The following is a 24,328-nucleotide window of genomic DNA, read 5'->3' as shown; positions in this document are numbered from 1 at the left end:
TCATAATTTATGTAGTGGTAATGCTCACGACCACTAAGGATAGCAAGCAAAATGCACTCTTCCATGCAACTAGTAACATAATAGAAAGCAAACCAAAGGCTCTTCATCAAGAAAAATTATTGAAACATACTAGAACACATCCACATGTTATATTACGAGTAGACGATCCAATTTATACTTTAGAATATAACATTAATAATCAATCCACATATCATGTCGCTGTATTCCAGTACACCGCAATATCCTTTCTTCTTCCTTTGAAAGACCAAAACAAGTGAAGCCCCAACAAAATACGTGTTTGTCTTTAGTCAGTGGCGAAGTTATGAATTGTCAGAGGAAGGAGCAAAATTTAAAGGGGTAAAAGGTCCAAAAAAAACTTGTAGACAACCAAATCCTAAATATCAAGCTAATCATTCTAATGATGTGTTTACAAATCCGTAATCAAATAATACTGCAATTAGTACATCTCAAACATAAACACAAACACAAATAATGACAACCCCCAACCAAAAGAACAATAATGTGAAAAACATCAAAAGCTGAGAGACAACGTAAGACTAAATTCATTCGACTGAAAATGGTACATGGAGACTGAAGAATAGAGGGAATGCATGTAAAATCCGAAGGTGAATTCTTATGAAATGCTAAAATGCAAACCCAGCATCCATTGGGAGGAGGATTCTCTCCCCTCCTAATCTCTCTCCCCTTCCCTCCCCTCCTACTTGAACGGTTCCAGTTAAACCACGCCAACATCTTATATTGATTTTTTTTTTATAGAGACAATAAAGCAATGTGTGAGAGGAGGGGATGGAAGAGGATGGGAATAGAAGGGGAGGGAATCCTACTCCCATCCATTGACAGGCCTTGGAGCACTTGGGAAACTAGTAATTTCATCAATCTCAGAAGCGGCTCAACTCCACATACAACTCATTTTCTCTGAACACAAACTCCCTCTCAACCTTATTTCTCTTCCCTCATCCAATCCGTACACATGCAAGCTCCAGATCAACCCCCCCCCCCCCCCCCCCAAAAAAAACAAAAAAAAAAAAAACCTTTCTTTACCTTTTTTTCCCCAAAAAAAATGAAAAAAAAAAAAACCAACCAAGCAGAAGAGCAGAAACATCCAATATTTGGAGAGAAAAGGGAAAACTTGGAAAATGGAGATGGTGGGTTTTTTGATAGACTCAACGTGGTTGGGTGTTCTTGAAGACCGGGAGAGATCTCAGCAAATGGAGGTTACAGTCACAAGAATCCATGAAAAGAGAGGAGAGAAGAAGACCATGGTGTTGTGGGGGTCGGGGTAGAAAATGCAATTGTTCCGTATAGAGCGGAGTACTGAAGAAAAATTGAACAAAATACACTCCATTTGTCCCAAAATCACTCATAAAACTTCACATTATTACATAAATATCATGGCCTTTGCAATCCATAAAAAAATAAAACAAAGAATAGGAATAAATTCAAAGAACCCCACATTACACTAGGAAGTAGTGTAGTACAATGTTTGGATACATGGATAAATTTAAAGGAAAATGCAAGGCCAGATGCTTTTAGTTACAAACCTGTTTAAATTTAAAGGGTATTTTCCTGCCTAAATCAGCCAAATGTTTTTACCAAACACTAATTAATGAAACAAACCAACTTAGAAATTACACCAAATGCCAATCACCACCCATATATGTAAGCATTGAAAAAACTCACCTTAAATACATCATCACACAAACCTAATCAGATCATCAGTTACCCACATAGGCTGCTATTTCTTCACTTTAAAGATTCTATGTTCTTGCTCAGCTCCTCCAGCTTCTTCATCCTCGTCTTCTCACTTTCGCTCACCAGCTGCATCAAATGTAACACGACAACAAAACAATCTCAAAACCTTGAATTATGTAAACACTTTGTACGCTTTTACTGAATCAAAATATAATGAGTGATAACTAGCATCGGTTGAGAGTTTGGATGGGTTGAACTCCTAACCGGAGGTAAGCCCAAATTTTGTAGGACTGGTAATTTGTCAAAGCAGGCTCAACCGTGCTCACTCTAACTCCGAACTGGCCAGACTGATTCGAGTTCAACCCATCCATGAAATTGCAACCCTAGCTATGCCAAGTAAAAAACTGTTTAACAAACTAACCTCCATTAGCTTTGTGATAAGCTGCACTTTTTCTCTGTTCTTTTCATTGAAAGCCTCAAGTGCATCTCTGTATTCCTTTTCCTGTGAAAAGTTACAAACCCAAAATTCATCACAAGCACGCACGAATTGATCCATAATTGCACATGCATAGCAGTAAACATTAACATCAGAATGTGGTAAAAATCCAAGTTGTGTTACCTTCTTCTGGCAGGTATGTCCTAGTGGCTTTAACTCTTTGTTAATTGCATCGATCTTCTTACGAACTTGTGAAACATCCTTCCTCATCGGATCTGAGAGCCCTTCAAGCTCCTGGAAGTTCCATAATTTACGACAAAAAGGAAAATAATCATCTACTAATTGCTAGCAATGGATTCAACGGCTATATTTCTGGTTTAACCAGCAGAAGATGAGGCACATGGGACACAGATATTGTCAACAAGGCATCCTTGGACTTATATTCTTGTCGCAAACATAAACAAGTGACCAAATAAAACCTGAACATATGACAAATTTGAGGGTTTTGAGAAAGAAGAGAATCTGTTTTTTGGCATATCAAAGAGTTTAAACTTTGTTGTTGAAATTTCTCAGCTAAATTCCATATTTTGTTGTGTACAGAACCCCAGATTTGCCGAGACAAACAAATAATTCTCTTGAAAAAAATTCTGGAAATTAGTAAAAAAAAATGGAATTACTTCCACCAAAGAGTTCATGGCCTCTGTAAATACATAACCGAAAATTCAAAAACAAAAATTCCAGAGAAAATTGTTGATAAAAAAAACCCAATTAATTTTCATTTCATGTTCTGGAGATCTAGGTTTTTCCTTCAACTTTTGTCACCCAGAATTTGCAGAGAGTTAAATTCCCTTAAAAACCCACAATTTTCTTTTGCATAAAATCATTTCTAACCCTTTGATTTAGCCTAAAATACACAACAAAAAAGCCCTTAAAAACCATCGTTTAATTAGCAAAAGCCTTTCTTTTTAGGCACAAACCTCACGAATAGTGGCCAAACGCTTGGTCTCCTCTTCCACACGACCCAACTGAGCCTGAACCTTCTCTCTGACCTCCATCTTCTTCCTCTCGATCTCCTCCTCTTTGGCTCTGAAAGTGGAAAGCGCCGACCTTGACATCTCCTCGTCCTCCCTCGACATGTTGCTGCTGAAGCTGAGGCTTCCGGAGGAGTTCTGCAACATCAGCTGCTGCTGCTGCGGCTGAGCCGCCTCCTGAGACTGCTCCGTCTGCATCATCTTCTCTTCAACCTCCTCTACTTCCTCTCCACAGAAACAAAAACCAACCCTTTTCCTGAAATTCGCTATATTTTCTTATCTCTTTCTTTCCCTTTTGCTTTTGAGGATACAGTGCAACACTGTATCTCTAGTTCTTTCACAAACCTATCGATACTTGCTGGTACGCTCGCTCTGTAGGACTCGAATTCAATCTCTGAAACCGATTAAACGCTTGTGAAGAGAAAACTCTCGGAGGCTGAGGGGCTGAGAGGCCGGCGTTGCAAAGCGTTAAAGCCAGCAGCTAATTGTGTTCTTTAATAAACCGACAAAAAATAATAATAAAAGATTAAAGGAAAAAAAGAATAAATATAAAGATTAAAGAACAAAAAAAAGGGCAAAAAGAAAATAGAGAATTAGAAAAAGAATTTGGGAAAAGCTTTTTGTTGAAATGACCCAACTGCCAACCACAACCTCTACCCGTTTGTGTAGGCCCCACCTGAAAAAATCCCCCTTGGAATTTCAAATTTCTTGTTTTTTATTGAATCCCCAATTTGAAATATTTACCTTGCTCAGAATTTTTTTGTAATTTTACACGAAGTTCAAATAGTCTAGGGCGGTGTTATCCGCATTTATTTTACTTCTCGCGTACTCTTTTTAATTTTTAACTATCAAATCAAATGAATTGAAAAATATCAATGAATAAAAACTAATAAGACTGTTTGAGAAGTAAAAAACACGTGTAGAAATAGAGTGGGTAGTCTAATCTTTTACAGTAGGACATTTTCTTATGATGTAGCTTTCTACATCAATAAAGATTCCAAAGTTGAGGATATTATTTATGTGGTGTGGAGATTCTCTTTGGAAGACAATTTATGAAATATATTGGACTAATTAGAAATTATATATTTGAGAAACGTTTGCAATCGGTGGAATGTCATAAATAAAACATTCATATATTTGCAATCTACATTCTATGTTCCGAGTTTAAATCCTCTACTCTCATACTTGTCACTAGTTCTTAGAGTAGACTGAGTAGTAAAACACTAATATCACTTGTGATATATTTTTGATAGAAAACTAATATATTTTTTTGCTCAAGGATGACATGAAGACGTAAAATATACTATGTTCCAATTCTTTTTTCTTTTTTTTTTGTCAAACCCCAGCCTATATTATTTTCCAATCGTTGAAATGCATTATAAGGTAGCCTCGTTATAGACATTCTTAACATGAAAGTGTGATGTTGTGTAAAGTCTTCTTAACATAAACCTACACATGAAAGTTGATGACAATCTTGGTCGAAGTGAAACGAGGGCATGGAATTTATCTTAAGAAAAGTAGACGTTCGTGTCTCATGATTTTGACAAATTGGATTATCTTTAAGACAATATATAACCAAGATTAATTAATCCACGATGGATATCCTTCGAAAGTATATATGTGAAAAAAGAATGAGGTTCCACTCTTATTCTAACTGGAAATAGAAGTAGCGACTCAAACTTCATATAAAGCTTTGTAAAGTTGCTTAATTTTTCGATGTGAAATTCAAGCTTTCAGTAGTTACTATTATTACTTCTCAATTTTCTCATACTTATTCATATAAGGAAATGATTTATGCACATCATTTCTCTCCTTAACCATTTTTTGTTGTGTATTGCTTCTTCATTGTTTTATTCGATCGAAAAATCAGAAATAAATCGAAGTGTGCATAAAAAAGAAAACAGTGTGTGAAATCATTTTCTATCATATAAAATATAGTATCGATGAGAATTTTGGAAGGATGGTGATGAACATGGCTAGACAAAGTTGTTACTTTCCAATCGATGTTGCAATGTTTGGTGGACGGACAACTTTAACCTTTTAGGGTTAACTCATTCACATGGGCTACACGCAAAGCACATACTGCATTGGTAAAAAGAGAACATCATGATACGTGCATGCTTTTGTGTGTGTGTCAAAATATATTTAGGTTGGTCATTCTGTCGACCATCTTTATTCGGCAACTTCAATTTAACCATCCAACCTTCATACCACATATTAACGTCAATTGATATAGCTAAATATGTCAAGCACTTGTTAATTTTAAAGGAGTGACGGTACTTGTACCATTTTTATTCATCTTACTGTCTTGGTCATGTATGCCATAATCGTGAGAAATGTGGTCAATAATACCTTATATGCTAAACTAATCAAATGTACGGAAAAAAAGAGCGAACACTCTGTCCTAATTAAGTGAGTTAATTAACTTGCGTCAACATAGCGACAAGCATTGTTAAACTAAAGAAAACATTATATAACTAAAGAAACATTATATACCACTGAGAAGCAAATCTCAACAATAAAGAGTGGATACATATATATAAGAATTTCAAAAGTGGTGAGAGGAGTGAATGGGGAATTTAATCCCATCCCTTTCCCTTGAGGACAGCCAGATACACGCACATACACACTGACTGCACCCAATAAAAAAAACCAGCGAGGGTGACAGAGGCTTATGAGCCATGGCAAAAGTTTGGATAATAAAGCCACACTGCCGGCAGCTTCCCTCCCCCTTTTGACAATCTCACCTCCTTTCCGATGTGAGATATGGCCCCTCAAACCCTAGAATCTGCCCCCTTTTATTCCCTTTTCCTTTTCTTTTAACTAAATAAATCAATCTTCTTTCTTTTTTTCTTTGGGTTATGTAGTCTCGCTTTAGATGTCATATTCCCGATCCGGGCTCCACCACATCCAAGGCTCGACTCCGTCGTAACACGATATTGTCCTTTTTGGGTCCTGACCACGCCCTCACGGTTTTGTTTCTGGGAACTCACACAAGAACTTCTCAGTAGGTCACCCATCCTGAGATTGCTCTCACACGAACTCGCTTAACTTCGGAGTTCCGATGGAACCCAAAGCCAATGAGTTCCCAAAATGCCTCGTGCTATATGGAGGTGGGCATGAACATATAAGGCATATCACCCCCTCTCCGTTGGTTGATGTGGGATGTTACAATCCACCTCCTTAAGGGCCCGATGTCCTCGTCGGCACACTTCCGACCAAGGATTGGCTCTGATACCATTCTGTCACATCCCTACCCGGGCTCCACCACATCCCGGGCTCGACTCCACCGTAGCGTAATATTGTCTGCTTTGGGCCCCATCCACGCATTCACGGTTTTGTTTTTGGGAACTCACACAAGAACTTCCCAATGGGTCACCCATCCTAGGATTTCTCTCGCGCGAACTAGCTTAACTTCGGAGTTCCGATGGAACCCGAAACCAATGAGTTCCCAAAAGGCCTCGTGCTATATAGAGGTGGGCATGTACATATAAGACACATCACCCCCTCTTTGTTGGTCGATGTGGGATGTTACAAGCACGAGGCCTTTTGGAAGCTCACTGGCTTCGGTTTCCATCTGAACTCCGAAGTTAAGCCAGTTCGGGCGAGAACAATCATAGGATGGGTGACCCGCTAGGAAGTTCTCGAGTGAGTTCCCAAAAACAAAACCGTGAGGGCGTGGTCGGGGCCCAAAGTGGACAATATTGTGCTACGGCAAAGTCAAGCCCGGGATGTGGTGGAGCCCGGGTTGGGATGTGACAATTTTGTATCAGAACCACTCTGCCGTGTGGTGCGAGTGTGCCGACAAGGATGTCGGGCCCCTAAGGGGGTGGATTGTAAGATCTCACATCGACCAATGGAGAGGGGGTGATGTGTCTTATATGTACATGCTCTCCTCCCTATAGCACGAGACTTTTTGAGAGCTCATTGACTTCGTATTCCATCAGAACTCCCAAGTTAAGCGTTTCGGGCGAGAGCAATCATAGGATGGGTGACTCATTAGGAAGTTCTCGTGTGAGTTCCCAGAAACAAAACCGTGAGGGTGTGGTCAAGGCCCAAAGCAGATAATATCGTGCTACGGACGAGTCTGGGATGTGGTGGAACCCGAGTCGGGATGTGACATTAGACAAGTTTTGTGTTCTCATTATAGCTTGGAGAGTTTAATGTTCTCGTTATAGGCAAACTTGAGTTCTTAAGCGTGTTTTCTTTATAGATTTGTCGTGTTATATTGATTCGCGACTAATTTGTACTAATGATCATTACCGTATTAGTGTCGGGAGTTTTAATTTATGGTTTGATTGCGCAATAATTTTATTTTTTTCAGATAAATTATGTTAGTTTTTATCAATCGCACTGAAAAATGTTTAGTCATATTTAGTTTTTTTAATTCTTATTTTACTTTGTATGATTGAGTCAAGGCCTCCTTTAAATATTCCAAAATGACCTAATCTCATGCTAATGGATTTTCTACTTTATTTAGCCTTTTTTCTGCTTTCCGGTTTATCTGTTCGTGGAGGGACCAACTCACTAATTCAACATTTGACAATTTCAAAACCCTAGAAATTAATTGTACTACAAAACATATGATAGCTAAGTTCAACGGTTGAGATCATTACACAAAATCATGATGGGGCTATGGAATCTCATCTGTGGGGTCCCAGTCCAAATGGGTGGATGATCAGTGTACCCATTAGCTAGCCGGCATGCCTTTCTTAATCATAATTATTATTTGATTAATCAAATGCCATCGCAACTTTTACGTAATGACAGCGTAAACAAGCTGCCTTAAGCATTTTCAATGATTTGGGTGTCTGAGTTTTTCAGATATTTGCAGAGCGGCTGTTATATTTTGTTGGTTTTCTCAAACTACGAAATTTTGCAATATTTTACAACATTTAGTTGTCTGTCTTGTGTTTCTGTCACGAATGTGAGAATCTTGTGTTCGGGTGGCGGTTATGTGCCAACTGTTTTTTGAGAGATATTATCACTCCTTTTTTTTTCCTCAGGGCTGTGACATTTGACACTGTCAGTTAAATTGGTACTCAATAATTAAACATGTTTTCTATTTTAACAAACGATATTATCTACATTAGCAGAGAATGAGTAGACTAAGACTCATAATGGGCTAACAATAATGTAGTTCAAATTAGACCTTTGACGAAGATAAAACTTCTTACTTACAAATAAAAAGGAATATTATTAGACCGTATCACTAAATGGCAAACTGGTATTAAGTATTTGTTACTTTTCTTCCTATTTTGTTTTGTTTTTGGCATCTTTTAGCTTTTGATCGGTTGCTTGGCGTTTCGGTTTGGAATCCTTGACTTAAAAATGTAAGGAGGCCATGGAGTTTCTTTTATTCTTTTTTGTTTTTCAAAGATTAAGAAGGCACGTAGCAGGAAACTTCAGTAGAGCAGCATGGCTCTTTTTCGGCTCCGTTCCTTCTCATGCGATCAGATTAATTCAGTTTCGTTTGTGGTAATATGACTTCTTATAATTGAATAAACATAATAAATCTAATTACGTAACACACTTATCAAAAAATATTTATCGTAAAGAGAGATGGCCTGAGATGAGGTGGATGGTTGGGTCGACTTGTCTACGATGACCAAACATCTGACAGACTCGTGGATCCACAAATAATGCTTTCTTAATCTAACTCAGTGACCCAAAGTATGACAAATCAAGTATTTATGGGTATTTTGCTATTTTTGGCGTGGGAATATTGAGAATTCTTCCACCAAGAAGAAGACAAAGTACATACTGTACTTCGTTTGTCTCTCAAGTGACATTTGGTGAAGTGCAATGAATGTTAATTAACTTAGAAGAAGCATTCATGTTATTATGACTAGTTGATTATTGAGGATTCTTATTCTAATCTTGCTAATATATCCTAGGACTTTAATAATTGGGCACCAACTATGATGTGTGTTCAAGAATATGAGTTCTATAGTCGGGTTCTATTTCGACCTCCAGACATCGAATCAAAGTTTCGGAAACCAAATCCTAGAACCCAAACAAAAGCCCTAAAAAATATTTTTGGTTGCTCATTAGAGGGATCAAACCCCCAAACTACCATAATCCTCATACATTAACTCACCCTCCATCATACCTGGGCTCAAGGCCGGCCCTGAGAAATTGGGGGTCCTAGGCGAGCCTTCGAATGAGGACCCTAAAGTTCTTTGACACCCGACTCGTTGTATATTTATATGTATAAGAAAAATGTTTCGCTAAATACATGAAAAAGTTCATTTCTACATCAAAAATCATTAGAATTCATATCCAAAGAAGAAAGATATGCAAACATTACTTAAATATTACACGTCTCGCGTTTTTAGACGCAAATGTACTAATTAAGTTTACATAATCTAACTTTTCAACCAATTCTTTTTCAATTGACAAAATAGCTAACCCATTTAATCTTTCTTGTGACATAGTTGATCGAAGATACGATTTGATCAACTTTAATTTTGAGAAACTTCTTTCTGCAGAGGCAACTGTAACTGGTATGGTTAACAAAATATGATAAGCAACCCATGCATTCGGGAAACAACCATCCATTTGTCTTATATATTTCAGCACTTCCATTGCCCGATTTATTTCCTTCGGCAAAGTTTCTCTCAAGATTCTTAGCTCTATAAATAAGTCATTTCCATCAATATCAGAATGCTCTGATTTCACATAAACAATAAGCATTAAAATAAACAAATCTTAAACCCTAGAAAAATTGAAAATCCTAATTATATTTGCAAACACTTACAAATTAAATTATAGAAAAAAAAAAAGGCATAAGAGAATAGAAGTATTGATCAGTGAGGTTACCTATCCTCTGCAAGTGGGAAAGAACTGATTCGCTGCATTCGCAGGGCAGGACCGGCAGGAGCAGAGTTACAGGTTGCCTTGCTAGTTGCTGTGTTAAATCCCAAAGAAAATGGTTGAATTGTTGCTGAAGCTCTGCACCCCACCCAAGACACTTTGTACACCAAGTTTCAACTTTCAAGACTATTATATGATTTTACAATTAAATATTTTATTACATTCAAACTCTAAAAATATATTTATATATATTATATATATACACATACTTAAGAAATATTTTGGGCCTTCCAGCCCTTCCCGAGGCCGAAAGCTGCACAGCAAGTTCCAATTTTTTTTTTATTTTTATAATTTCATATTGAGATATTTTACTCAAACTACAAAATTATATATATATATATATATAATTGTTATTAGCATTTCAAAATTTTAGTGAAGTACGTTCCAAACTTTTTATATTTGGAAAAAAAAAATACTTGTAAAAAGTGTAGGACGACATTTTTAAAGTGTTAATAACACTTATATATATATATAAAATAAAAATAAAAAAAAATTTTGGGGGCCCTAGGTGCCCACCTACTCAGGCTACTCCTAGGACCGGCACTGCTTAGGCTAACTTTAAATGATAACAGTATTAGTTTCCACCCAAATAATAAAACATAATTCAATGTTCATTCTCAATCTTTTTCTGCAATTAGAATTTAGATAACACTAGTGGTTGATTTAGGGATTTAACTTTGTGGGATCATGATGTAAAAGATTTAAGTGCACGCTACACATCCAAAAAATTTCAGTTTTTTTATTGAGACATTTAGTCGAGCTCTTAATGAGCATGTCATTATCTTCCTAGTCCGATCAACAGCTTTGAAGGCTAATGCCAAGGATCGACATGTGACTAAAGTTCCTCCCCAACTATGCAGCACCCCCAAAGAAGGGTTGAAGGTTTTCGGCCTGTAGCTTTCCCCGTCCCCTCGGCTTTCCCTTTCACTTAATGGTAAATAGCTGAGTCATTCATATTATCTTTAGATTAAATGAACCATATAGAGGAAAAGCTAAGAATATGCTTGAGATTAACCATGAACTGGTAAAAACCGCTTTCTAAGCATTTTTTTTACTGCGATTCACAGATAATTTCCAAAAAAAATGTTTACGAATTATAGAAGCGTTTCTTAAAGATGTTTCTTCATGAAGCACTTGAATTTCTTTTAATAGAATTTTGTTGTTTGTGACGATAACACTTCGAACAAAAGCTCTTATGATTATAAAAAAAAAAAAAAAAAAAAAACAATCCTAAACATTCTCCAAATTAATAGGTTGGTTCTATACATGCCAAATGGATGTAGGTAGCATGAAAAGCCCTATTTGTAATTGTATATGTGGTTGGAGTGGGAAGACCGCAACTCACTTGAAGATGAATATGTAGACATTGCTAATATCAGGACAATGACAAAAGATTCCTGTGTCTTCTTCCAACTACTTGTGTCCTATAAGAATCTTATTAATTTGTTGAATGTCTTAATCTTAATATTAATTACTATTATAATGTGTACTTATCTACGCCATCATGTATCAAGCGCCTACATTTTTTTTTAAATTATATATGCCATATGAAGCAAATTATTGTAGCTTAAAAAGTTTATAGAAATTTGTACAAATCATATACACTTTGTCATAGTAGACCTGAACTTAATAAAGTTGGCTAGAGCAATGTGCTCATTTTTCTGCAACTGAATTCCAATCTCTTCTCCCGAAGTGTAAAATATCCTTTCACATGTCTGAAAAAGAAAAATGTAGGCATCGTCATATTTAAGCCATAAAACGGACAATGATGCAAACATGTGCCTTAACCTCTGCACCCAAATTTAAATCTCTATCCTTGTATTTTAGATGAATTTTGTTTGAAAAAGAAAAATATAGGCATCGCCATATTTAAGCCATAAAACAGACAATGATGCAGACATGTGCCTTAACCTCTGCATCCAAATTTAAATATCTATCCTTGTATTTTAGATGAATTTACAACAATATTTTATCATTTGTCAACAACAAACAAACAAACAAACAAAAAACGATGAGTATATTACGCCGTAAGATGCCGTAAGATTTTAATTGATAGAGTTGTGGGGACAAAGATTTGGACTTCCTACTTGGCCTTATAAGTATATTTGCTGAATCTATGTATTAATCTATTCCATCATTATCAAATATATACATTAATATTATAAATATATTTGTAGAATCTTTCAAATCGATGGACCGAGAGCTCACCCCAACAACCTTAACAATATCAATATTGTTCTTACTTTACCACTTACCCAATCCATCAGGTGTGGGGTTTTATCACAAAAGATCTCGGTATTAATTAGAATGAGATAATTCTATTTAAAGTGCTTTGTCTATTTCCCTCTAGCCAATGTGGGACAATTGGGGATTCCAACAATATTCGCTAAAAATATCCTAAGCAATTTGTACAAACCCTAATGTTTTATTGTTACAATCGCAATCATGTAATATATTTCTGGAGCCTGTCAGTTTCTTATCATTTGAGGCTTATTGTAATCTGAAACCTTCAGCCTACTAGGGCACAATCATATATGGATTGGTTCTGATATGATCTTGCCGGCTGATATAAATGTGAAATCCTAGCTATTTAGTATTACAGTTTAATAATATTCATTTCAAGTTGATGCTTGAGTCATTTCGGATGGCGTTATGAGCAACATCAGCCATGATTACCTCAAAGTACTTGTAAGTTGAATCCTAAGTACATAGATATCAAAGCAGATTACGTAAGATGCCAAGAAATAAACAAACCAACACCAACATACACCTGAAAAAATAGCGATAGAGAAACAAAACAGGTTTTGTAACCCCAAGCATATGAACTAAAGCATTCGATGATTGCATGTGCTGCAGAAAGCTCTGGTAGCTTAGCCAGCAAATACACTGGATTGTGGCTATGGGTACTGTTGGAGCGCAAAATTTCGGGTACTCGAATTCTCCACCAACAAGTAATCTTAAACAAGTTGAGAAACCTTACATACAATCTTCGCTTGTCAACAATGAGAGCGGAGGACCTGCAAGAAAACACTTCGATGCTCCAGTTAGTATTTGATCAGAATGCTTATAAAATATAGAATGATCTTATATACCTCTCTTTTTATCCCCCCCCCCCCCCCCCCCCCCCACCCCACATGCTGGTGGGATTGTTGGCCTTTTATAGGCTTCCAAGTTTGGGGCTCCAAGTCCCACCTTCCTTCCATTTCTTCATGTTCCAAGTATTTGATCATGCTCCTTTATTTTAGCCCCACTCTTTATGTTGAGCATGCTAGTGGCTTGTTTAGTTGAGGAGTAACTTTTGGCCCCCACAGGTAAGTAACAAAAACTATGAATTGCATCAATCATATAATTGCTATCTATACATTTACGTTATTTTTGGTGATGTGAAAGAAATTATTGTTCAATATATGACGGTCATATACAATGACGAGTTTATATAATGGATCAAATATTAAGGGTTTGACGAGAGAATTAGTTGTATCATCGAGGATAATAAGTTATAAGCCTATATATCTTAATTGCAATCATAACTAAGAGATAAGAAATGATAATTATTGGTTTTTTTGTTTCCGTTATTTGCTTCAAGGGCAACATAGGTATGTGAAATAAGATGACCAGTTGATTATTGAGGATTCTTATTCTAATCTTGCTAACATATCCTAGGACTTTAATACTTGGGCACCAACTGTGGATGTGTGTCTAAGAATATCGAGTCCTATAGTCGGATTCCATTATCGACCTCCAAACCTCGAATCAAAATTTTGGAAACCAAATCCTAGAACCCAAACAAAAGCCCTAAACAATATTTTTGGTTGCTCATTAGAGGGATCAAACCCCAAAACTATCATAATCCTATTACATTAACTCACCTCCCTCATACCTTGGGCGAACTTTAAATGATAACGGTACTAGTTTCCACCCAAATAATAAAACATATTTCAATGTTCATTCTCATTCTTTTTCTGCAATTAGATACCACTAGTGGCTGATTTAGGGATTTAATTTTGTGGGGTCATAGTGTAAAAGTGTACGCAACATGCCCAAAAATTTTCAGTTTTTTCATTGAAGATTTAGTCGAGCTCTTAGTGAGCATGTCGTTATCTTGCTAGTTCATCAACAGCTTCGAAGGCTACTGCCAAGCATCGACATGTGATTAAAGTTCCTCCCCAACTACGCAGCACCCCCAAAGACGGGTTGAAGGTTTTCGGTCTGTAGCTTTCCCCGTCCCCTCGGCTTTCCCTTTCACTTAATGGTAAATAGCTGAGTCATGCATATTATCTTTAGATTAAAAGAACCATATATAGGAAAAGCTAAGACTATGCTTGAGATTAACCATGAACTGGTAAAAACCGCTTTCTAAGCATTTCTTACTACGGTTCACAGATAATTTCCAAAAAAAATGTTTATAAGTTATAGAAGTGTTTCTTAAAGATGTTTCTTCATGAAGCACTTGAATTTTCTTTAATAGAATTTTGTTGTTTGTGACGATAACACTTCGAATAAAAGCTCTTATGATAAATATTAAAAAAAAAAAAAAAAAAAAAAACAATCGTAAACATTTTCCAAAAATCATTAATGCGTTAGTTATATACATGCCAAATGGATGTAGGTAGCATGAAAAGCCCTCTTGTAATTGTATATGTGGTTGGAGTGGAAGGACCGCAACTCACATGAAGATGAATGTAGACATTGCTCATATCACGACAATGACAGAAGATTCCTGTGTCTTCTTCCAACCACTTGTGTCCTATAAGAATCTTACTAATTTGTTGAATGTCTTAATTAATCTTAATAGTAATTACTATTACAATGTATACTAATCTACTCCGTCATGCATCAAATGCCTACACTATTTTTCAATTATATGTGCCATATGAAGCAGATTATTGTAGCTTAAAAAGTTTATAGAAATTTGTACAAATCATATACGCTTCACCATAGCAGACATGGATAGAGCAGTGTGCTCATTTTTCTGCAACTGAATTCCAATCTCTTCTCCTGAAGTGTAAAATATTCTGTCATATGTCTGAAATAGAAAAATGTAGGCATCGCCATATTTAAGCCATAAAACAGACAATGATGCAGACATGTGCCTTAACGTCTGCACCCAAATTTAAGTCTCTATCTTTGTATTTTAGATGAATTTACAAAAATATTTTATCGTTTGTCAACCACAAACAAACAACAAAAAACGATGAGTATAGTACGCTGTAAGATTTTGATTGATAGAGTTGTGGGGACAAAGATTTGGACTTCCTAGTTGGCCTATCTTTGCTGAATCTATGTATTAATCTATTCCATCATTATCAAATATATACATTAATATTATAAATATCTTCGCTAAAAATATCCTAACCAATTTGTACGAACCCTAATGTTTTTTTTTTGTTACTATCGCAATCATGTAATATATTTCTGGAGCCTGTCAGTTTCTAATCATTTGAGGATTATTGTAATCTGTAACCTTCAGCCTACTAGGGCACAATCATAAATGGATTGGTTCTGATATGATCTTGCCAGTTGATATAAATATGAAATCCTAACCATTTAATACTACAGTTTAATGATATTCATTTTCAGTTAATGCTTGAGTCATTTCGGATGCCGTTACGAGCAACATCAGCCCGGATTACCTCTAAGTACTTGTAAGTTGAATCCTAAGCACATGGATTTCAAAGCAGATTACGTCAGTAAGATGCCAAGAAATAAACAAACCAACACTAACATACACCTGAAAAAATAGCGATAGAGAAACTAAACAGGTTTTATAACCCCGAGTATATGAACTCAAGCATTCGATGATTGCATGTGCTGCAGAATGCTCTTCCAGCTTAACCAGCAAATACACTGGAAGACTACGGGTACTGTTGGAGCGGAAAATTTCGGGTACTCCAATTCTTGACCAACAAGTAATCTTAAACACGTTGAGAAGCCTTAGACACCATCTTCGCTTGTCAACAATGAGAACAGAGGACCTGCAAGAAAACACTCCGACGCTCAAGTTAGTATATAGAACTATCTTATACCTCTCTTTTTGAGCGTCCCCCCCCCCCCCACAACAACAAAAAACAAAAAAAAAAAAACACTGGTGGGATTGTTGCCCTTTCATAGGCTTCCAAGTATTGGGCTCTAAGTCCCACCTTCCTTCTATTTCTCCACGTTCCACATTCCATGGAAGTATTTGATCATGCTCCTTTATTTTAGACCCACTCTCTATGTTGAGCATGCTAGTGGCTTGTTTAGTTGAGGAGTAACTTTTTGCTCCCATAGGTACATAACAAAAACAATGAATTGCATCAATTATATAATTGCTATCTATACATTTACGTTAGTTTTGGTGATGTGAAAGAAATTATTGTTCAATATATGATGGTCATATACAATGACGAGTTTATATAATGGATCAAATATTAAGGGTTTGAAGAGAGAATTAGTTGTGTCATCGAGGATAATGAGTTATAAGCCTCTATATGTTAATTGCAATCATAACTAAGAGATAAGAAATGATAATTATTGGTTTTTTTTTTTTCCGTTATTTGCTTCAAGGGCAATAGGGGTGGGTTCAAAAAACCGAAAACCGAAAAAAACCGAAAACCGAACCGGACCGAGACCGAAAAAAACCGAACCGAAATTGTCAAACCGAACCGAACCGAATCTGACCGGTTCGGTTTCGGTTTTTGAGGCTCGGAAACCGAACCGAACCGATATATATATATAAATTTTTTTTGAATATTTATAAATAGTTTAGTCATACAATCATAACGAAACAGAACCTGTTGCCAAGTTGGTTTCAGTGAAACTTTACAAGCATTGAGGCATGGGTTCGAACCCTCATGCCTCCAGGATTTGTGAGATTTTTTTTAATTTTTTAATCTTTTTAACAAAACCCTTAACTGTAACCCTAACCCTCCTCCTCCTTATTTTTCATTCCGCCTGGCCTATTAATATGAATGTGAACTTTCATATTTCCTTTTTTTTTTTTAATAATTTTGGAGGGAGAAAGAAAAAAAAAAAAAAAAAAAAAAAAAAAAAAAAAAAAACCGAAAAAAAACCGAAACCGAACCGAAAAAAAAACCGAACCGAAAAAAACCGAAAAAAATTTGAACCGAACCGAAATTTCGGTTCGGTTTCGGTTTTGAGAAAAAACCGAACCGATTAGAACCGAACCCAGCCCTAAAGGGCAACATAGGCATGTGAAATAAGATGATTTATACCAGTCTGATCAGCAAGCAAAAGAGTGGACTAAACCCAAAATTTGAGTACAACTGGGTCTTACTCATAATTGGAACGTTAGATATGGTCAAGCTAAGAGAACCCACTCTAATACCGTATCAAGATTTCAAAGGGCTTATGATTCACTACTAAGTAATAATAACATCGATATTGTCTCAACCTTATCACACTTACATAGCCCAACATATGTTGGGTTTTAGGACCTATTTTAAGTTATCTCTATCGAAATCAAGACTTATCCAATCTTTCCAACCATCAAACTTGAATTTTTTCTAGTGCACATTTATGTTACAAATATGAACAAGAGACGTTAGATACCGCTAGGTTAAATGATCTAATAACTCTTGTTCTGAAGTGTAACATAAATGTACACTAGAGAAAGTAACCAACTAGAAATTTGAAAAAGCTCATAGTTTAACTCGATGGTCCACTGGGCTACATGTAAAGCTCAACTTGTTTGGTACAAAACCCTTGGGTTGACTATCCCTGTTTGAATTCGAACTAGCTGGGCTTTTGCCCACCAAAATTTTCAAGACCAAACGAATATTGCTGTTTACTTTGAGGTAAAATTTGAGATAAGCCACGTTATGTGCCAAACATAATTTGATACCGAAATAGGCATTCACCAGAAGTCATACCTAAAGTCTCGCACTTAAAAAATGTGAAAAACACTCCTAGACCATAATGTCTTGATCTTAACTCTATATTTAGCATTCAATTTCTTAGACAAAAACTCTCTCATCTTTCTCATTGAAAACACAGTCTCTGATAAAACCCTAGCCGCTGCCCCTAGCCTTTGGTTTAGGTGTTGGTGGCAATCCTCCCTCCTTTTTTTCTCCTCTTTCACTCCTTCATTCCGTCTCTTCTTCCCTTTTGTTTTTATTTCAGTTTTCTTTTGAGTTTTGTTTTCGGTTTTCTCTAAGCTTGGTTTCAATTTTCCTCTGAGCTTATCTTAGATTTGCCGTTCATGCCTAGTGTTCATCGCTCTTTTTCCACCCTCCCTCTCTTGTGGCTGTCCTTTTGCAAACCCAATCCCCAATCTCCCTCACTTTTTCCTTCTACGTCACTTTCTCATAATCCATCCCCAACACATCCTGTGCTCCAATGTACCAGATCCGAATAACAAAATGGATGCCAGATCCATCTCCCTTGCTCGAGGCTAAGTGTTATGTGACTCCGGTCAAAGTAAGGTTATTTTACATACCCCTTAGCCTCACCTTCTACCATGTGTTACTTTGTTTATATATATTTGTAGGGTTTGATGAAGGGGATTTGGATCTAGTGACTATTTCTCGATTTGGCCTTTTTGGTGACGAAATCTGGTTGTGGTGTGCTTTTGGTTGCAGGTTTGTAAGTTTTATGTTTCAATATCTTGGTCGAATTGACCACTCTAGTGTTGCTACTTTGGTGGTTACTCGCAAGACGTTTATGACACCGACGATGGCTGCTCCTTATGTTCTGAAGATTGGAATTAGGGCTTTATTTTTTGTTTGAGTGCTTATTGGGCTAAGCTTTTATGTATTTGAATTCCCCCAATATGTTTTGGGTTATTTTGCTTTCTTGTGGATTAGCTTGTAACGTTTTTCTATTTAATGAATGTTACTTTTCGACAAAAAAAAAGAAAGTTCAATTTCTTAGACAAAAATCATACTTTGTAGCTTATAGATTCTTTTTGCTCAATCAAAGAGCGTGCTCAATTCTTACTAAAAATAGACCAAATTGCAGATGCCAAACCATTAAGGTACAAAGTATGAGGTACCCTAATATTATCATTTGAGATTTTACATAGTACAGTTATAATGATATGAAAAATCGTTTCATTTCAGAAAACTAAGAAGCTTTATAAGGATTTACAAGAGTTTCGCCATTCCCTCAATTGCCAATTAATTTTCCAATTAAACCTTAATTATTATTATTATTATTTTATATAATGAGAGCATACTAGTCTATATGACAAAATCGCCAAACCTTTAAAAAAATAGAACTTTAACGAAAAGCTCACAATATTGTTCACTTTAATGAAAAACTACATTTTTACACTAAAAATCAATTATGGTACTATTTACTTTACCCTTTATTTTGTCATTATCGTTAAAATTCAAAATTTTCAAATAATTTTTATTAGTTTTTCTTTAAAAAAACACTTCTTGACCAAAAAACAAAAAATCATCCTAAAATAAGAAAAAAGAAAAACATGTGGTCCCACTTATGATGAGATCTGTGGTAGGTCCTGTAAAAATCAAACATATAGAATTAGTTTTCCTTTTGTCATTTCTTTGCCTCAAATTAAACAACTTTTCTTCAACAGTGGTTGTTAGTTTAGAGATTATTCTAAGCAAGGAGCAATTAAAACTATGATTCATAGTATCAATTTTGAATTTAAATAGTGAGTAGAGATTACAAAGAGAGATGAAACTATGTTCAATAACAATTTAACGACTTTGTTATTGCATGATTCAACGAGTTTTTTACTAAATCACATGGTAGAAGAGAAATGATCACTTTTAAAAAATAATTTCAGAACAATTTTTTGCACCCATCTTATTAATTGTGACAAATGTTTATTTTTATTTGCTCAATTATATGGTTGAAAAGAAATGAGAGTATGTCGAATGTGAAAAAATGTAACGAGTAACAAATAAATGAGAGTTTGTAAGATGTTGCTAGATAGGATTTTAGTTAATATGCATGTTTTGCAGTCATAGTAACGAATAACAAATTTATACTTTGAGACCTGAACAACGTGTTCAACTTAGGCTTCACGAGTCTATCAACCTCTGCAGCGTTAGAGCCTACAACTATATAACCATAGAAAGAAGAAGGAAAAATTTAGCAAAATTGGAAATATAAGAGGAAACCAAGGGATTTCTAAGTTGGAACTTGAAGGATTCCCTGCAGCTATAAGTTAAAAGAGCCAGTATGTGGGAAAAGAGGGAAAAAAACAAGGAGGATGAACTAGGGCACGAACGCACCATGCAGAGCAAGCTACCTCTAAGTTCTGGAAACTCCAGATCTTGAGCTTTAAACTTTGCCTTCATCCTGAGCTTTCCCATAAGTTTCCCTAGTCCCTTCAAGACTACTAAAGCATTAGAAACCTACATTAACCGGCTCCAAACCATGCAAGCAAGTATATACTCTCTTTCACACCAAACTAGCAGACTTCTAGCTTCCACGCCACTCTTCATTTTGACAAGTTACAATTTATTGTAATTACTCAATCATTGTTATATTGGAGTAATTGATTCATTTGGTATGTTTCATGAAACAAGACACGCTAATTATTTCGAAATATTTCAGGATTTGGTGTCGAAAACGAATCAAGTGACCAAAACTGAGTGCCGACGCTCAAATTCAACTCGATCAAACAGTCCCAACAACTGTCATATCAGCACTCTAACTAGTAACAATGCAGTTACATTATACGTTACGATTGCCTATATATGCTCCATAGAAGAGGATAAATTAGACGGTAATTTTCCAATGGCTGACTGTATATCAGATAGAGGTACGAGCACATACACTCAACACCTTTTACAAAACAAAAGGCCAAAAAAAAAAAAAAAAAACAAAGAAATGTAAAATGAACCTCGAGAATATAAGTCACGTGAAGGCACGTGAGGCCTCGCGTGCCGGCGTGCCCTGCTTTATCCTACAGAAAATGTTGAAAAGCCTGGGACCCACGTGAGCAGCTGTCTCCGAAGCTTTTTCTTCTGACTTTTCGTGTCAGTGACGTATGCCTCCTCAGACATGTGAACACAAATATTTTTTTACATTTTTACATTAATTAATTCGGCTTTTTTAATAATATCCCGGATGAAGACGAAGTAGGTGACGTGGATAGCTCAGGTGGGCCCCCGCTAGATCCGTACGTGCAGTGGATCCAAGAGGTCTTTTGGCCAGTGGGGCAATGGGTGGTCTCGTGGAAAAGTGTGGTGTGGGTTGACAAATGTGCCCCTTGAAACCTTCAAAATTCCCAAACAAAACCGGTTTTTGGGTTGTTCGGGTCCAATACCCGATGCCCACATGAAAGCCAACACTCCACCTCAATTTCCGTTATCCGTGTTTGCCCTACAATTTAAAGACTATTTTTTGTGTGTTTTTTTTTAAATTTTTTTGAAGGATATAGAATAAAAACGTTTTCATAACATGGTTGGTTAATCTTGATCATGTCCTAAATGAAACACAATTTTAGATAATGTGATTAGGTAAGGAGTTCCGAACTCGAGATTTATGGATGAAAACCCGACACTTTATTCCTAAGATATTGAATCACCTGCAAAAATCTTTCCTGATTAACTTGTCTTACCACTTAACTTGTCACTAATGCATGTTTTGCTAGAAAAGTTTAAATGCATAATTTACTTAACCTTTGAGAAAGTTAAGTTCTCTCTCTTTGTTGGGACAATATGCCTACAACATGTTGTGCACATAAAACATTATCCTATTCACACTTTTTACGTGGAAGTTACAAGAAAAAAAGATTGAACACAATTTTTTTCAACATGTTGTTGAAAAAGTTAATTGATTAGCAATTTTGTTTAGGGAAATGATTTCTACATATACATTGGCATTTTTTGAACACCTTATTCCTTATTTTATTTTGTCCAACGATTAAAAAATACAAATTATGTGTATAAAAATGGGGTATAAAAATCATTTTCATTTTGTTATATTGTTTATGGGTATCATTGTAATTATGTCTTAAGAGTTTTTATTGTAAGATGAAGATTCGGTTGCCTCGCCAAATAGAGGTAGGTTGGTTCTTTGTAAATATAATATTAGTAAGGGTAAATTACACTTTACCATCTTAGGTTTGGGGTCGATTTCAATTCCTTATAACATCTTTAAAACATTTCATTTTTATAACTCAAGTACTATTTTATTTCAATATAATACATCCGTTACATTTTTCATGTGGTAAAAAAATAATTTTTTATTCATTCAAAATATGATAATAATTTACCCTTAAAAAAAACAAATAAAAAAAAACACACACATACACACACACACAAACTAAAACCCACCTCCCCGCAACCCCCTACCTACACAAACAAACCCAGAAACCTCCCACACCCACACCCCCCCACCCCGACCCACCTCCCTCTCTTCCACTCTCTTCACTTCCCCTCCCATCCAAAAACCCACCCCACCTCTTCGGAGAAGACGCATAACGACAGCGGCAGTGGGTCCATCTCCGCTCCCTGTCACATCCCGACCCGGGCCCCCCACCACATCCCGGGCCCGCTTTACTACCGTAGCACGATATTGTCCGCTTTGGGCCCCAACTACGCCATCACGGTTTTGTTTTTGGAAACCCAGACAAGAACTTCCCAGTGGGTCACCCATCATGGGATTGCTCTCGCGCGAACTCGCTTAACTTCGGAGTTCCTACGAAACCTGAAGCCAGTGAGCTCCCAAAAGACCTCGTGCTAGGTAGAGATGAGAATATACACATAATGCTTACAAGATCCACTCCCTTGAGCGATGTAGGATGTCACACTCCCTTTCTGCCACGATCTCCTTTCTACCAGGCCCTCCCTCTTTGCCACAATATCCTCTCCACCGATCCCTCCAGCTCCCACCTTTTCCTCATCGTCGGTGAATGCTAAGGCCGCATTAGCCTCCTTGACCTTCGCCTGAAATCATGATCCTCTGGTTGCTGGGTTTTAAAGCTTGAAGCTTGCAGATGTGGTTTTTTTTTTTATTTTTTATTTTATCTAATTTGTGCTCAAATTTTGGGGTTCTGGTTGTTAAATTTGTTCTTTCGATGGTTCTGTGAACTGGGTAGTAGGCATTGGATTTTGCTTGGAAATTTTGAATTAGGGTTTTCTAATATTTAATTTGGGATTGTATTTTTGTAATGTAGTGTTAGTGGGGTGAGGTGGGGGTGGGGTAGGATGGGATGGGTTTTTGGATGGGAGGGGAGGTGAAGAGAGTGGAGGAGAGGGAGGTGGGTCGGGGGGCCGGAGGTTTCTAGGTTTGTTTGCGAGGGTGGGGGCTGCGGGAAGGTGGGTTTCAGTTTGTTTTTTTTTTTTTAAGGGTTAATTATTATAATATTTTAAATGAATAAAAAATTATTTTTTTGCCACGTGGCACAATTTTGCTAGTCATGTGATACAAATGTGGCCGCCATGTCAACACTTAACGAATCAATGAATAGAAAATGTAACGGATGTATTATATTGAAATAAAACAATACTATCGACCCAAAACCTGAGGTGGTAAAGTCTAGCAATGTGTAGTCTATTTGATTTAGAGAAATGCTGAGGAGACTCTTTTAAAAATGGAACTCTCTATAGAGTATATGTTACATCGTGTTTTTGATACAATCTTTTATAATGTGCGTTCGAAAATTGACGTTAAATTGTCAGGTAACAGAGAGTTTATAAATAATCGTACTTTGAGAAAGTCTCCTTAACGTGACGTACTCTAATTTTCAATTGTCGCAGAAGACTCATAATGTTCATCATCACCATTCATTCAACAATGGCTCCCATCGTTCTGACTGGCACAATATCAACCAAATTACCTAATAGAGAAATGGCATAGAGAGAGAGAATTTCCAAAAAATGAGACTTTTTATGAACTTTTTAGCAGCTCATGATTTTAGCATAATATTTTATTATGCTGACATGAAATAGATGTTAAATTATGAAGTGACAAAGAGTTCATAAAAATTAAATTTTTTAAAACTCATTGTTAACCATGATTAATCTAGCTAAGTTTAAATTAGCAATGAACAAAAAGCATGCTTTGATTTGATAGCAAAGAATAGTAATCGACAGTGAAAGACTGGAGAATTAGAAAACACATGCATTAAAGTAGTGAGCTCGATCGAAGTTGACCTTCGTTCGTCTGTACAAGAATACATATGTAACTGTATACACAAGTTTGGTTCAGTTGTACAGATACTGTAGATGCAGGCAATGCCTCTGACCTCTCTGAAAATTTGAATAATTGAAAACAGAAAAAAGACAGATGTTCATGATACTTTCTGCCAGTTCAAACGTCTGGAAAATTTCCTAATGTGACAAATGGA

The 24,328-nt window shown here is 36.3% G+C and overlaps 1 protein-coding gene across 2 annotated transcripts; it reads right to left on the bottom strand.

Annotated features, from left to right (window-relative positions):
- Positions 1-1,455: 1,455 nt before the first annotated feature.
- On the bottom strand, positions 1,456-3,828 carry LOC137745838 (uncharacterized). Of its 2 annotated transcripts, none has more exons than XM_068485860.2 (4): positions 3,127-3,828; positions 2,333-2,443; positions 2,135-2,215; positions 1,456-1,839 (listed from the first exon to the last, which is right to left on the bottom strand). In XM_068485860.2, the coding sequence occupies exons 1-4, from the start codon at positions 3,379-3,381 to the stop codon at positions 1,765-1,767; spliced, it is 522 nt and encodes a 173-aa protein (XP_068341961.2). In that variant the 5' UTR covers positions 3,382-3,828; the 3' UTR covers positions 1,456-1,764. The 2 variants fall into 2 exon arrangements, with proteins under 2 accessions (XP_068341961.2, XP_088537978.1); XM_088681852.1 differs by having other exon boundaries at positions 1,456-1,848; positions 3,127-3,697.
- Between the last annotated feature and the right edge of the window lie 20,500 nt (positions 3,829-24,328).

The sequence above is a fragment of the Pyrus communis genome, chromosome 12 (assembly GCF_041283825.1).
Source record: "Pyrus communis isolate YQ-2024b chromosome 12, ASM4128382v1, whole genome shotgun sequence".
NCBI classification, from domain to species: domain Eukaryota; kingdom Viridiplantae; phylum Streptophyta; class Magnoliopsida; order Rosales; family Rosaceae; genus Pyrus; species Pyrus communis.
The sequence above is the reverse complement of the archived record's forward strand: the minus strand, read 5'-3'. Positions and strand labels throughout refer to the sequence as shown.

Excerpts from the sequence above, each read along its gene's own strand:
- LOC137745838 (XM_088681852.1), bottom strand. The coding sequence starts at position 3,381 with ATGATGCAGACGGAGCAGTCTCAGGAGGCGGCTCAGCCGCAGCAGCAG. Across the intron at positions 2,216-2,332 it reads GACATACCTGCCAGAAGAAG|GAAAAGGAATACAGAGATGC; the intron begins GTAACACAACTT and ends AACTTTTCACAG. Across the intron at positions 1,849-2,134 it reads TTATCACAAAGCTAATGGAG|TTGATGCAGCTGGTGAGCGA; the intron begins GTTAGTTTGTTA and ends GTCGTGTTACAT.